We start from the raw sequence: 14,593 nt of genomic DNA, 5'->3' as shown, positions 1-14,593 counted from the left end.
CGGGAATTCCTTACAACACATCATCAACCAAAAAACCCCACCATTATCCACAGGTTTCACCTGTTCCTTCAAAGGCAGGAGGCGGAAGCTTCTCTCGGTACCGGAGAAGAGCCAGAGCATCCCCACGCCACCAAACCCAGCCTGGGGGGCAGCTCCCACAGCCGCCCGCGGCTCCCCACACCCCACGGAGGGCTGCATCCCCGCTGCCCCATCTCCTCGAGTGACAAGCGCCCGGCACGGCCGTGCCGGCTCAGCGTCCCCCCCTTCCCTCGGGGCGACCCTCCATCCCCACCAGGCCCTTTCGCGGCCGTCCCGTCCCGTCCCACCCCGGGCAGTGCCACGGGGGGACGCGACCCCATCCATCCCGGCCGCCCGTCCCGGTCCCCTACCTCGTCCGCCGCCGCGGTGCACCTTGACCAGCACCTCGGCCCGGCCGCCGGCCCGCAGCTCCCGCCGGAGGTAGAGCCGCCCCGACGCCCTGTCGACGGCCACGGGGGCGGCGCCGGGAGAGGCCAGCTCGAACCAGCCGCCCGCCGCCCGCTCCCGGCTCGGCGGGACGGTGAAGACGGTGTCCCCCACCCGCGCCCCGGGGGGCAGCCGGGCCGTGTAGCGCCGGGAGCCCGTTCCCGGCGGCCGCTCCGGCGGCGGCTGCGGCAGCAGCAGCGATCGCGCCCGCCGCCGCCTCCCGCCGCCACCGCGCACGGCCAGGCGCAGGCACCGCGGGGGGCTGCGCAGCGGCCGCGGCCGGCCGTGGTCGTGAGCCGCCACGCAGAGGCGGAGCCGGCGCTGCCCCAGCAGCGAGCCCACGGTCAGCACCTGCCCGCTGCGGGGCACCACGAAGAGCAGGCGGCTGCCGGCGCCCGGCGGCCAGGGGCGGTAGGTGAGACGCGCGTTGGGCCCCTCGTCGCCGTCCGAGGCGCGGAGCCGGGCCACCTCCGTGCCCAGCGGGGCCAGCTCGTCCACCTCCAGCGGCCGCGCCGGCGGCAGGCGGGGCCGGTGGTCGTTGCGGTCCAGGACGCGGACCCGCAGCAGCGCTTCCCGGGGGGACCGTCCCGCCCGCCGCCGCCGCCGCAGCCGGAGCCCGTACTCGGGCTGCGCCTCCCGGTCCAGGCGCTCGACGGTGCGGAGCAGCAGCAGCCCCCGGCCGCCGCCCGGCCGCCGCTGGAGGGAGAAACGGGATGCGCCGTCGCCCTCCAGCGCCCACTCCCCGGGCGGCTCCCCGGGACCCAGCAGCCTCCGCAGCGGCACCCGCAAACCCCGCACCCGCGTCCCCGCCGGGCTGTTCTCGGGCACCCGCCCGCAGAAGCGGAGCAGGCGGGGAGCGCCGCCGCGCCCCGGCCCCGCCGCCCCGCAGAGCAGCAGGAGGAGGAGGACCGGGAGCCGCCGGCAGCCGCCCCGCCGCCCCCGGCCCATCCTGCCGAGCGGAGCGCCCCACGGAGCGGCTCTGCCCCGCGCTGCCCCGCGCACACCCACGCCCCGTGGAGGGACCGCCCGCCCCCCGCAGCCCCCGCCACTCAGAGCCCTGGGCGGGGACCGGGCGAGAAGAACTCCAGCCGAACTAAAAGAGCAAGCGGTAAGAGAAACGGGAGGAAAGGCTGTCGCATGAAGGCGAGAGGGCCCTGGGATGCTTGAATCGCTGAAAAAGCATAGAATCGTCTAGCTGGAAGGGACCTTTAAGATCATCAAGTCCAACCATGAACTTAACACTGACAAAGCAATCACTAAACCACGTCCCTAAGCACCACATCTACATGTCCTTTAAGTACGTCCAGGGATGGTGACTCCACCACTTCGCCAGGCAGCCTGTTCCAATGCTTGACAACCCTTTTGGTGAGGAAATTTTTCCTCATATCCAATCTAAACCTCTCCTGGCACAACTTCAGGCTGTTCCCTCTTGTCCTATCACTTGCTACTTGGGAGAAGAGACAGACTTCCCCCTCACTGCAACCTCCTTTCAGGTAGTTGCAGAGAGCAATAAGGTCTCCCCTCAGCCTCCTTTTCTCCAGGCTGAACAAACCCAGTTCCCTCAGCTGCTCCTCAGAAGACTTGTTCTCCAGACCCCTCACCAGCTCTGTTGCCCTTCTCTGGACACGCTCCAGCACCTCAGTGTCTTTCTTGTCATAAGGGACCCAAAACTGAACACGGTATTTGAGGTGGGGCCTCACCAGTGCCGAGTACAGGAGGATGATCACTTCCCTAGTCCTGCTGCCCACACTATTTCTGATACAAGCCAGGATGTTGTTGGCCTTCTTGGCCACCTGGGCACACTGCTGGCTCATGTTCAGCCAACAGTCGACCAACACCCCCAGGTCCTTTTCCGCCAGGCAGCTCTCCAGCCACTTTTCCCCAAGCCTGTAGCGCTGCTTGGGGTTGTTGTGACCCAAGTGCAGGATCCGGCACTTGGCCATCCCATTGGCTTCAGCCCATCCATCCAGCTTGTCTAGATCCCTCTGTAGAGCCTTCCAACCCTCAAGCAGATCAACGCCCCCACCCAACTTGGTGTCATCTGCAAACCTACTGAGGGGGCACTCGATCCCCTCAGCCAGATCATCAATAAAGATATTAAAGAGAACAGGCCCCAGTACTGAGCCCTGGGGAACCCCACATGTAACCAGCTTCCAACTGGATTTCACTCCATTCACCACAACTCTTTGGACCCAGCCATCCAGCCAGTTTTTCACCAAGCAAAAAGAATGCCCTTCCAAGCCATGAGCAGCCAGTTTCTCCAGGAGAATGCTGTGGGAAACTGTGTCGGAGGCTTTACTAAAGTCCAGGTAAACAACATCCACAGCCTTTCCCTCATCCACTAAGCGGCTCACCTTGTCATAGACAGAGATTGGGTTCGTGAAGCAGGACCCACCTTTCACAAACCCATGCTGACTGGGTAGATCACCTGGCTGTCCTCTACATGCCGTGCAATGGCACTCAAGATGGTCTGTTCCATAACCTTCCCAGGCACTGAGGTCAGACTGACTGGTAGTTTCCCAGATCCTCCTTCTTGTGGATGGGCATCACCTTTGCTAACCTCCACAGTTAGCAAATGGTTGTAACCAGGACACATATTTTTCTGATGTGAGCTGAGCTCGTCTTGGAAGTGTGGCCTCTCAGGAGGGCATATACAGGTTGCTGCTCCTTCAGAGATGTATTTTTGGCAGAAGGTAGAAGAGCAAAACATGTCTCAGCATAATACATGAATAGCACCAATTATTGCATTTAAAATTTCAGTCTTTGGGTGAAATACATTTGGGAAAAGAACAGTGGGCAGTGCTCTTGAGGGCGGTACTGAAACAGTCCTCCTGAGCTCGGCAAGCACACGCATCAGCCCTGCTGAACACGCACAAACCAATCTGGGTGTGGGAATCGTTGCACGGGTTACGATGTGATCAATGGGAGCGTAAATCCAAGCCAGGCGGCGCCAGTGCCGGTCACTCCCCACTACTCGCCAAACCAAGCACGAGTCCCAGCAGCTTCTCCCATCCCTGCTAACAAACAGGAACAACAATATCTCCCTTCACATAGCGACAGTAACAACAACAGCTGAGGAACAGCCGTTTGCTGAGCCTCCACATCCAGCTGGTCAAACTATTAATATTTTTTTCCAATTAGAAATACTCCCTCTTGCTGTTTTGAGCACAGGTTTGCTAGTTTTAGTAGGAGGCTGTTAGCAAGGCAGGGGTGTTGTAACTTCAGTGATAACGTACCTAGGCTGGAAGCGAAGCTTTGCTCAAAAAAAGCCAGAAACCGTTTCAATCAGCTTTAGTCAAATATCACAGACAACAGTCAAAGGTGGCAACCAGCTGCTAGATCTGCACCTCTGCCACCTGGGGAACTACTGCTCTCAAGGAGAGGTGATCACATCATGTTATTACAAGCTGCCAGCCTTTATTTTTACCCGAGGAAAGTGAAGGGGTGATTATTTCTGAAAAGCGGTATGATGTGAGATCTCAGACCGGGAAGGCAAAAAGTAAAACCAAGTATTTTTAAGGAATGGTTTCCCAGTAACAACAGGAAAGTAACCATCAAGATCCATCCATGGCTAATGTTCTATAGCAAGCTTTGAGCGTGTTATCTTTACTCTTTGCGCCCTATGTAAAAATAAAATGTGAATAATTCCCTGACTCACAAAGGCACTGGAAAGCTCATTAATTTACAGCACTTAATGAGCCAGCCAGACCACCCGAACGAGCATTCAGTTTAGGATGTTTAGACCAGTACTGTGCTACAGCACAACATACACAAACTCTCAATAAGCAAATTAAATCCTCGCAAAATCAAGCGCTCAGTTGTACCCTGCGTTGCAAGATGCGCTGCCCTGTCTATTCTCTTATAGTCACACACGCACAGTTAGAAACATCGGGTGGCGACTGCAGCCTGGCAAGAGACGAGCTGGATTTTATTCACAGTACTCCCCTATACGTATGAACCCAGGTATCGTTAATGCACTCGTTAACACATCATTTTGGTGACGTAAATTTAGGCTTCTGCTGTTTGTCACTCCCACAGACAGAATTTGGGGCACACCTTACAGAGCAGAACCGGTGACAGCCTCGCCACCGCGGATGCTCTCCGGCACAACCGCGTCATTTTCAACACCCCCTTGCTCAAAACCTGTGCAGTGACGAAACAAATCTCTATGTATTTGTGGACACACCCCCTACCCTAAAAATTTGAAGAGATGCAAACACAGTTGAGGTGTGTTTGACCGTGATTAACAGCGTTTATTATGTGACTGCATCCCAGCCAGGCACGGCTAAAACACTTCTCTTAACTGGTGCCAGGCAGCTGTATGCGCATTAAATACCTGTTTTGAAATGATCAAAGTTTTGTTATAATAGGCAGTTCGAACATTTTCTCAAGCTAGAACAACAGGACCAAACTGCAACGTTTTGTTGGAGATAGGAAAGTGTTGATGAAAAGACTAAACGTCTCGATCAGTCTTTTCAATGAAAACCATGTGTCTTCTGGAGCTGAGAGGTGGGGATGGAGGTCCAGTTCAGCTGACGGGGACTGGGGAAGTCCAAGCACAGGCTTGTGTTTGGGTCTCTTTAGGGTCAGTGGGTGATGTTCTGTACTAGTAACTACATCGAAAACCAGGAAAAAATTGTCCACTGTTCACAGTTGGCTCTGTGTGCTCATCAGGGATCAACAGGCAGCTGAACAGTTTGAGGAATAGTAAGCAATTCTCAAAAAACATACTATACATGTATGTACAGTATATATTGAAATGCTACAAGAGTCACCATTCCGGAGTAACCTCATTTCCTTCTCAGGACACTGCCAAGAAAACTGTATGGCTCTTTCCACGTAGCCCTTTTCCAAAGGAACTTGACTCTTCAGAAACTGTAGCAGAAACCACAGAGACCGATACAGCGTTAATCCAAGAGGCAACCCGAGTTAGGACAGAGAAGATGGCTCTCGGAGAAGAAATAAATACAAATGAATTAAATAAGCCCCTTAGATATCTTCAGGGCACTGTCAGCTTCTATTGCCAAAGGATTGTAGTAAAATTTATTTTTAGGAGTCTTCTCTAGAAAACCTTATGTGGTGAATTGAGGATGGTGAATTGCAACCGCTACATCTAAGAATTGCTGTTCAGAGGCCAAACTATCGGCAAGCCCGAGGGCCTTCCTCTGGCCCTCTCTGGCAGCTGGGACAAGTCCCTGGAATGCAACCAGCAGTTCAGACTGCAGCTCAGATCACCATACAATAGGCCAAATTGGGAGAGGGGAAAAAAAAAAAAGAAAAAAGAAAAGAAAAAAAGGAAAAAAAAGCATCAGCATTTATCCAGGTGTTAATAACGGGGAGATGGGTACAAATCACACTGCTCAATGTGTGTTTCAGAAATAAGTTTTCATGACGGAATGAAAACAAGGCTTGATTTTAATATACCTTTCTAAAAATTGCATAACCAGGTCAATCACCTCGGCAGCAGGGATTCTGTATTATTGCTCGGAGTTGAAATTACGTCCGCCAAGGAAACCACACGGGCTCTTTCCAGCACCCTGCACTTACTCCGAGGAGACCGCAGCTGCTGAGGGCATCCATTTATATTCACCCTCATCTTAACAGAATCTGCTGGTATTTATTGCAACAGCATAAAAAACCAGTCAGTCTAACATGGGTTTGGTCTTCCTATACCTAACCAGTCAGCGTGGCACCATCAGGAGTCAAGGCCTGACAGCAGATGTTACAGTCAAAGCTCTGAAACAAGAAGAAACCCCAAGGCATTGCAAAGCTACTCAAAATTCTGAAGATAAACATATATCCTGCCAGTGTGTACCTGCAGTTCTTCACAAACAGCTCCAGCCCGGGTCCTTTCCATGGGGTGCAGCCCTTCAGGAACAGACTGCTCCAGCGTGGGTCCCCCATAAGGTCACAAGTCCTGCCAGAAAACCTGCTCCAGCGTGAGCTCCTCTCTCCGTGGCTCCACAGGTCCTGCCAGGAGCCTGCTCCAGCGTGGGCTTCCCATGGGGTCACAACCTCCTTCAGGCATCCACCTGCTCTGGTGTGGGGTCCTCCACGGCCTGCAGGTGGGTATCTGCTCCACCGTTAGCCTCCATGGGCTGCAGGGGGACAGCCTGCCTCACCATGGTCTTCACCATGGGCTGCAGGGGAATCTCTGCTCCAGCACCTGCAGCACCACCTCCTCCTCCTTCTTCACTGACCTGGGTCTCTGCAGAGTTGTTTCTCACACATATTCTCACTCCTCTCTCCAGTTACACTTGCTGTAGGATTTTTCTTTCCCTTCTTAAATATGTTATCCCAGAGGTACTCCCAGCATCACTGATGGGCTCAGCCTTGGCCAGCGGCAGGTCTGTCCTGGATCCAGCTGGTGTTGGCTCTGTTGGACACAGGGGAAGCTTCTGGCAGCTTCTCACAGAAGCCACCCCTGTACCCCCCCTGCTACCAAAACCTTGCCACACAAACCCAATATATTGCTGTAGGAGGATCTTTAGGGAGAAAGGGAGTTCAATGATTCCACATGAAGCATCTCATGTTTTGCCGCTCATCCTCACGCCAGTGCCTCGAGGGGCAGCCACAGTCAGCACCACTCAGAGATCTGGCTGCCCCTCCAGAGCTGTCAGAGCTCTCATGCCACCCCATTAAGGCAGACATTTGAGCCATGCTGTACGGCCTTCGCTTGACTGAAAATTGCATATGCAAATAATACAACAGAATACGAAAATCATTTTATTACCACAGCAGAGGAAGGAGGTTAATTCATTATGAACTACATGGTTTTTTGTGAAAGGATATCAGACTTCTCTAAAGAAAACATAAAATGGTTTGTGTTCCAAACAATCCACACTTTCTGGACTTGGCTTTTAATACAATTATTACTTTTTTTCCCAGAAAAAGTTTGTCACAAGAGAAAAATATTGACTATGTATACCTTGTTTTGATAAAAAACTGTCCAAGACAACAAGCAGGATAAAAGGAACTGGATTCCCCAGGTTTGTTATTAAATACCTGCACATAGATACGTCCAGGTGCCATACATACTGCTGCTCAATGTCAACGTTAAAGCACCACCAATAATTCTTCTGCATTACTGACGTAACAAGAGTTTGAAACTTTGAAAGGCATTAAACACCCACCTCTTTTCCATCAAATAAATAGGTAACCTTAAACATCACTTGAAAGGCAGAATTACATACGCTTAACTGGACTGAAATCAAAAACATTGCCAGATTAATTACACATTTAAACATCTCGTTGAGGTACCAAACAGTTCCAAAGACCTTCAGGCATCGCTAGCCCTGCATTTGGCATAGTAAGAGTGCAGCAACGTAAGGGTGATATTTCCTTTTAGCTGTATGGATGAAGTAGAAATGATTACTGTGCATTTTTCACTTTTTTTTTTCCCCCCTAAAGTTAGATTTTAAAAAGAGTACTAAAGGCATAATTATACAGATTTAGGTTGAGGTATTACTTCACATTAAATATTGCTTGTGTCAGAATAAACTCAGCTTTTCTTTCATCCCTAATACCACAGTACCCTAGAAGATATCTGCCCATCAACATACAGGGGATTTACAGGTTCAACCACCATTAGCAATAACAGAAGCTACTCATTACATTTCCAAATCATTCCAAATAGTAAACCAGACATCTCTAAATGCAAATGCAACACGCGTGCCCACGCATTCACACAAACAGCCTGCGCTTTCTCCTCTTAGATGTTTGGTTAAAGGATAGGTTATACGTAGTTAACAGCAGCCATTAAGAAGTGTCTCCATGACAGCTTGTGATCCCTGCGACCTGATCTCGCGGCTCCTATTCACGTGAACTGCATGGGAAAGCTGACGAAGGGCCACGAGATTTGAACACTTGCAGATGACTTAGTAAAAATAAGGTGGTAAGAACAAGATTTGGTCCCTAAGCCTCTACCTTTCAGTAAATAGTAATGCCACCAGAGCAAATAGTTTGAAAAATTTTCAATGCCTGCTAAACCTTTTGGACCTCTTTCTTCCATATTTGTTTATCTTCTCCTTACGCCCGCAAAGGAAATTGTATTTAAGATTGTATTGTATTAAACTGTATTTCCATTTACTTTGGATGAAATAAAACCAGTATTTTTTAAAATAACATGGATAGAATCTTATGTTCTGCAATGCCTTTACTTAATTAGTCTCAAATATCTCCTGGCAAATCTATCAACTGAGTTCAAGTATGTGATAATTCAGGAAGTGAAAGAGCTTTTTTTTTTTTAAGATTAAGACAAAACTGTACAAGTCAGTTTAGCTGTGGCTTGATTAAACTGTAACCCACGAGTCTAATGGTAACAGGTGAGTGTCTGAAAACACTACACTCCATTTATTCTTTCAAGGCAATTTTTTTTTTTTTGCATTTACTAAGATCAAGCATATCAGAAAATGGAAATGTGAAGGAAGAAATAAGCCAGCAAAATAGCAACACAAATTGCTGCGCAAACTCTCATTCTTCCCAGTGCACAGCCGCTAGAAGGCTGGCACACATCCCACCTGCACCACTTACTACACGAGCATCCTCGGAGAGCGGGCTATTAAGACACAGTGGAAGCTCTAGAAATCAGAGGGACAGGAATTTTAAACAAAAAAACAAACCTTCACAAAAAGAAACACAAACCGAGTTTTTTGTTTGTTTAATAAAAGCTTGCAAGGCACATGTTTCAACTGAATTGCAACATCTACAGCAAAACAGATCAAACTTTGCAGAACTTCCCCCAGCCCTTTCAGGGAGTTAACCCTGTGGCCTGGCTGAAAACCAAGCAAGGGTTGTGTGTACAAGTCCGATGTAATTATGCACTATCATTGTCCTTCTGAGGGACATCGTGAAACTTACTGTTTCTTTTACCCAGAAGGTGGAGATTAGAATAGACAATAATATTTTTGCTAATCCATAGCTGGATAAGAAATTCAAGCTTATAATTTTCTTTGTAAGATATGATTCTTCCAGTCACTCATTTTTAAAATGATGCCTTTTTACTGGAACAGCAGCAACGTCTCTCCCACATAAAAGGCTGCTGTGCCAATGGTGCTGCAATACAATTTTCTCTAATATAAAAAGCAAGGTAAAAATCTTAAATGATTCTCCTAAACCAGAATCAATCGAAGTATCAAGAATACATCATAAAAACTATAACAAAACTAATAACAACAACTATGTCACAGTTCAAATAAAGTTCAACATGTTTGTTTAAACATGTATAAAGGCCACCATGCTACAAGATAGTTTTCTTCAGACATACAGATGGCCTCATTTGTGATTTTTTTCTTAACATGCGTGCTCTACATGTAAGTATTCAAACTACTTTCTATGTGGTAATGCATACACACAGCATCGGGGTAAAACACAACAGGCAGTCAAGGATAGTTAAATATTTTGCATCTTGGCATGGCAGTCTAAGGCACGAAGCCGTAAACTATGCGACTTCATCCACCCAAGTGCAGTCGTAACCCTGAAGTTTCCTACCCGGAATGCCTTATTGCTGTTATGAAATGGTATTCATGAATGATTAACTTCAGGCGGGTAAATGACTGACACACAGACATACAATTCCTTGACAGTAATTCAAACAAACTTAAAGTGTGTAAGGAACTCTAAACTTACTTCCAAATATTACATCTACACCCACACTAGCACATACAGAGAAGGCTCCTGCAGGGTTGCCATAGCTCAAGTTAATTCACTAGCTTCTGTCATTACATGGTAACTGAAAAGTCTGAAAGAGTCCAGTGCAGTAAAACACACGCACTTGTGCATAAGCAAATAAACGCAGACTGCGTTTGGCCAGAGACACACGTACACACTGCCCTCAGCACAATGACTGTATCCCCAGAAAGGATACGTACTCTTAACTCGTTAACTCAGTTGTACTGATAAATGTCTCTCTCAATGACCACATATTTGATGGATTTATCTGAACACTGGTTTCAAATAAAACGCATAATTTAACAACTTGTCAAGACTCATAAGCCTAAAAATATAACTGAAAGGAAAAAACAGATTACAGACGTTGACTTTTACAATAAAGCTTTTTTTCTTTTAAATCACTCCAATAGTGATAATAGGTTTTAAAAAAATCTTAGCACTACCTGTTAGTGTCAAGTAAGCAAACGTATCTGCATAGAGCAGACAGGAATCACGCATACAGACCGACATGCTGCAGTTCCTAATAATTTCAGAGTTAAAATCTCTGAGTTTGTGTTTTACCAACAAGTGCAGTAAGGATCGTTTTGCAGCTTTCATGTGCAGAGTGGTCTGCAGATTTTTCAGTTGGAGGTTCATCCTATTATGCCAGATCCTTCATTAAAGACATCTGGGCTCCAAAGAATCATTCCCACATGCCTGGTAGACCGGTCTCTGGGCCAGGTGTTACAAGAATCCGTAAGTACAGGTAACTCTCAACAGAGGAATAACCTCTTCCAAAACTTATATCCTGTTTTTCGCCCAGCTACACCTACGTAAGCAAAGTTACCATTACCTTCTATTGGATCTTCCATTCACAACACAAGGGTTAGGCCCAGAGTTGGAATTAAAGCATCATTCATTCTCTTTAAAGTATGTCAGCCAGCAACAAACAGGATGAACAGATAATTTGTTAAGAAAAATAGTTGTAGAGGCAAAGGGGGTCATATAAGGAAGACAAATTTTAGAGAGAAGCAAGATTGCAGAGTACTTTCCCAAATTTTCAAAGATCTCGGAGTAGTTGCATAATTGATATAAAAATAGCTATGAACAACTGTACCATTATTTATTAATGGTGGTGATTTTAGTGTTTTAAATTACAGTTACGGCACTATCACATACTAAGTTGGGTGAAATGAATATCACCCATCCCTCCCCATACACATACACACACACACACATATATACCAGCAGGCACACAGAGTGGGTGGAACAGAAGTGCAGAAGTCTCAGTAGCAAACCTAGTTGTCCTGCTACACTTGTCTAAAAACAAGTGTGGCACACTGTTGTATACTGGCCCGTTCCAATGGCTGCTAAGACACACATATGCATACACACATCCACATTTAAGCATGGAAAAATCCTGAAGACAAGTTCTTTCCAAACTGAAGATCTGACCTTTTAACTCCTACTGCCAGGTCTAAGTCCAAGCGCTTCCACCAACGTGTCTCTAACAACATAGACATCAGTGCCTTAATCTATAGAAGTGCTGTTTAAATAAAATCTTCCTTATTTGATTTATACAAACACTATAACTAGACATAAGATGTATGAGTGTGTGTTTGATAAACATAGAAATGTTTATAGTGGAAGACAGGAAGAATTAAAACAATAAAAACAAACAAAAACCCCAAACACTTACTTGAAAAGACTCGGGATACTGATTGCTTTCTTGCTAGAAAAGAAAAGCTATATGACTTAAATGAGCTCTTTAAATAATTTTTCTGCATTTACTGAAGTCTACCCACATCAGCTCTCTAACACTAAAGTTAGAAATCTCATTTACATGAAGATTAAGATGATATATAATGAGAAGAAAAATGCAAAAATGTGGAAGACTGTCACACTTTGTAGAGACTGTAAAATTGACATATTCGCCCGTTTCCTTCAAGGATGGTATCTGTGTCTGTTGATCTGTAGTTCAAAGAATTCCAGTTTGGTAAAATAAAGTTGTCAGTACACTGCATGTGCGCACATGTATCTGCAAAAATAACTTCCTTGATCAAAAGGAACTTTTCCAACTGAATTTCATTCACAATCAATCCTCAGAAAGAAGCTTGCATGCTTTTTCATGACTGGAAGGATATCACAGTGTTGATTTTATATACAAAGTAGGATCTATTCCAGTATACCCGAGTAAAATAATTCACATATGGAGAATAGTTCATTTTGATTTCATGACAAAATCGTCCATATTTTGAGTAGGCATAACTGTCGCCTTCCTCACAAACCACCTGTCAGAAAAGAAGAAGATCTAATTAAAATACTGAAGTGCTTACAGAAAGTAATTCTGTACATTTAATTTACTTCTGTATTCTGTAGATTTCATTTACAATAGACATTTAATTTCAATACCGTACAATTATTCATGCATTCAAACAGTCTTTTTTTTTTTACTGTTACTTACATGACCATTAGCAATATCCAACAGATCTTTAACTCTACATCCTCTTACAGGTCCCACTTCATTGCAAATTGAATCTTCAATAATCAGAAAATTGGCTTTATAAGATGTCAGTATCTTATAAATATCCTCTGCCGACCTCTTTGAATAGATCTGATAAATCTATAAATTAAGAAAACATGTTCAGGCAATGCAAAAATCAGTGATAAATTAAATATCTGGGAGTCATGGTGTTTGGAATGCTGCTCACATGTAGTGGGAACGGCATCAAACAAATAATTTGCGTTGCCAGGTGGCCTTGGAGGCTCAGAAGAGCAATGTAAATGTGCGTGTCACAAGGAATGTTACAAGGTCATCTTCTTCGGAGCATTAACATTTACAGTACTCCCACGCATCTCAATCAGGCACTTCAGTCTTACATGATGGAAGAGTCTATAAATCACTGTTAATACACACACATTTATGGAATTGGACACTCACATTTTCATTTCTTTTTAGAAGATCATCATCATTATATAAAGGCAAGCTCGACACCATCCATCCGGTACAAAGCTTGATCACACCCATTAACTGTGGGCTGCCTGCAAACACAGCAGCCACTGGAGCCTGTCGTCTGCAAAAGCAACACCAACATACACATCTGAGTACAGGATGCATTTCTCAATACAATGTTCTTAATTTTAAACGCTGTGAATCATTCTAAGGTCCTACAGTATGAATTGGAGTGCACGAAGGTATCATTGAGGGTCTAATCACAACTGCTGTTAATGCTGCAGTGGCAGTAGTAAAAGCTCAGATGTGCAGCAATATGGAGTTTGCAAGGAAGGTCTCCTCCTGGGGCAAGGGCTGATGGTTGTTCTCCTCCTCTCCTTGCAATCCATGGAGCACCATTCAGAGAGGTCCTGGAATGTATTAAACTATTGCTTTTCTGAATGGTTGCTGACTTGTGACAAAACAAGCTTGGGAGGGAGGGTAAGTAGAAGGAGAAACAACATGATGTTGTCTTGTAAGGGAAAGATTTGTGATTATTTTCATTTGATCTCTAGGAACATGTATTTAATCATCTACGAGTAAATAGTCTCATGATACAGAATAATGTTTACAAGTAATTATGTTTCTGGCTTTGGTTTCATCTTTTGACTATTTGTATTCCTGCATTTGTGAAAGAAAACAGTCATTGTCACACTTTATTACAGACTTTGAGCAACTTTTCCTGCAGAGAAAATTCAAAATTAATTCATGTTATCAGAGAGAAACTTTAAAGAAAATATACTATAATACTATAATAATGACATTCAATTAAAATTCCAATATGGACATCTAAGTATATCCTTCAGGAAAAAAAAATTCCTTATTTCCATTAAAAATATGAACAGCTGCTACAAATAAGGGTTGTCAAATTGCTCTTAGCTGAGTGAATCTCAATGCAATTCACCATGATTAATTATGTACTTGAAGTGTAATATATGCAGACTAATGCAAAAGCCATTAGGTACTTGGCATTATTCCACTTGCTGCCTTGAAGAGCTACAGCAGTGACAAACAACATACACTACTATTAACAGAAAGAAGAAATTGGCTGGAACACCGTAATTACCAGCCTTGTCTTTTCTGAAGAGGAACAGGTTGACATTAAAGACTACAGAATAAATACAGAATATATTATATTCTATTCTATATATATAGACTCTCTATATTATATATATTTAATATATATATAAATACAGAAAATAATCTCCTAAAAAATACAGTTAAAGGTAAGCTAGTTATCTGAAAACATGGGATCTAACTTTCAGAGAAGTGCAGTTTCTAATGACATAGTTCAAAGTTAGATTGAATGAGGCCAGAATCCAGTTCTGAAACTTTTGGTGAGAAGCAAAACATATCTGTGAAAATAACTTGACTCAGAATTAGCTATGTATATGGCTCAGTATGAACTATATAACACAGGTCAGGATTTGCTATGCCCTACCTTTCCAGCTTGCTGGTCAAAGGGGAAGTCTGAATCATACACGTTGC

General features: G+C 45.6%; 2 protein-coding genes across 2 annotated transcripts in view; both read right to left on the bottom strand.

Annotated features, from left to right (window-relative positions):
- Positions 1-1,377, bottom strand: part of LOC141463034 (neural-cadherin-like) — a 61,232-nt gene extending 59,855 nt beyond the window's left edge. Inside the window, exon 1 of the mRNA XM_074145255.1 lies at positions 390-1,377. The gene's annotated coding sequence lies outside the window, so the exon portion shown is untranslated. The remainder of the gene's footprint in view (positions 1-389) is intronic.
- A 5,802-nt stretch (positions 1,378-7,179) lies between these two features.
- The window catches only part of DPY19L4 (dpy-19 like 4), a 31,021-nt gene continuing 23,607 nt past the window's right edge, over positions 7,180-14,593 (bottom strand). The window contains exons 17-19 of the mRNA XM_074145287.1: positions 13,055-13,187; positions 12,578-12,736; positions 7,180-12,404 (exon numbers count right to left, since the gene is read on the bottom strand). Of these exons, the coding sequence (XP_074001388.1) occupies positions 12,240-12,404; positions 12,578-12,736; positions 13,055-13,187 (457 nt within the window). The 3' untranslated portion in view covers positions 7,180-12,239. The remainder of the gene's footprint in view (positions 12,405-12,577; positions 12,737-13,054; positions 13,188-14,593) is intronic.

The sequence above is a fragment of the Numenius arquata genome, chromosome 3 (genome assembly GCF_964106895.1).
Source record: "Numenius arquata chromosome 3, bNumArq3.hap1.1, whole genome shotgun sequence".
NCBI lineage: Eukaryota > Metazoa > Chordata > Aves > Charadriiformes > Scolopacidae > Numenius > Numenius arquata.
Note: the sequence above shows the minus strand (reverse complement) of the source record. Positions and strands in the feature narration are given on the sequence as shown.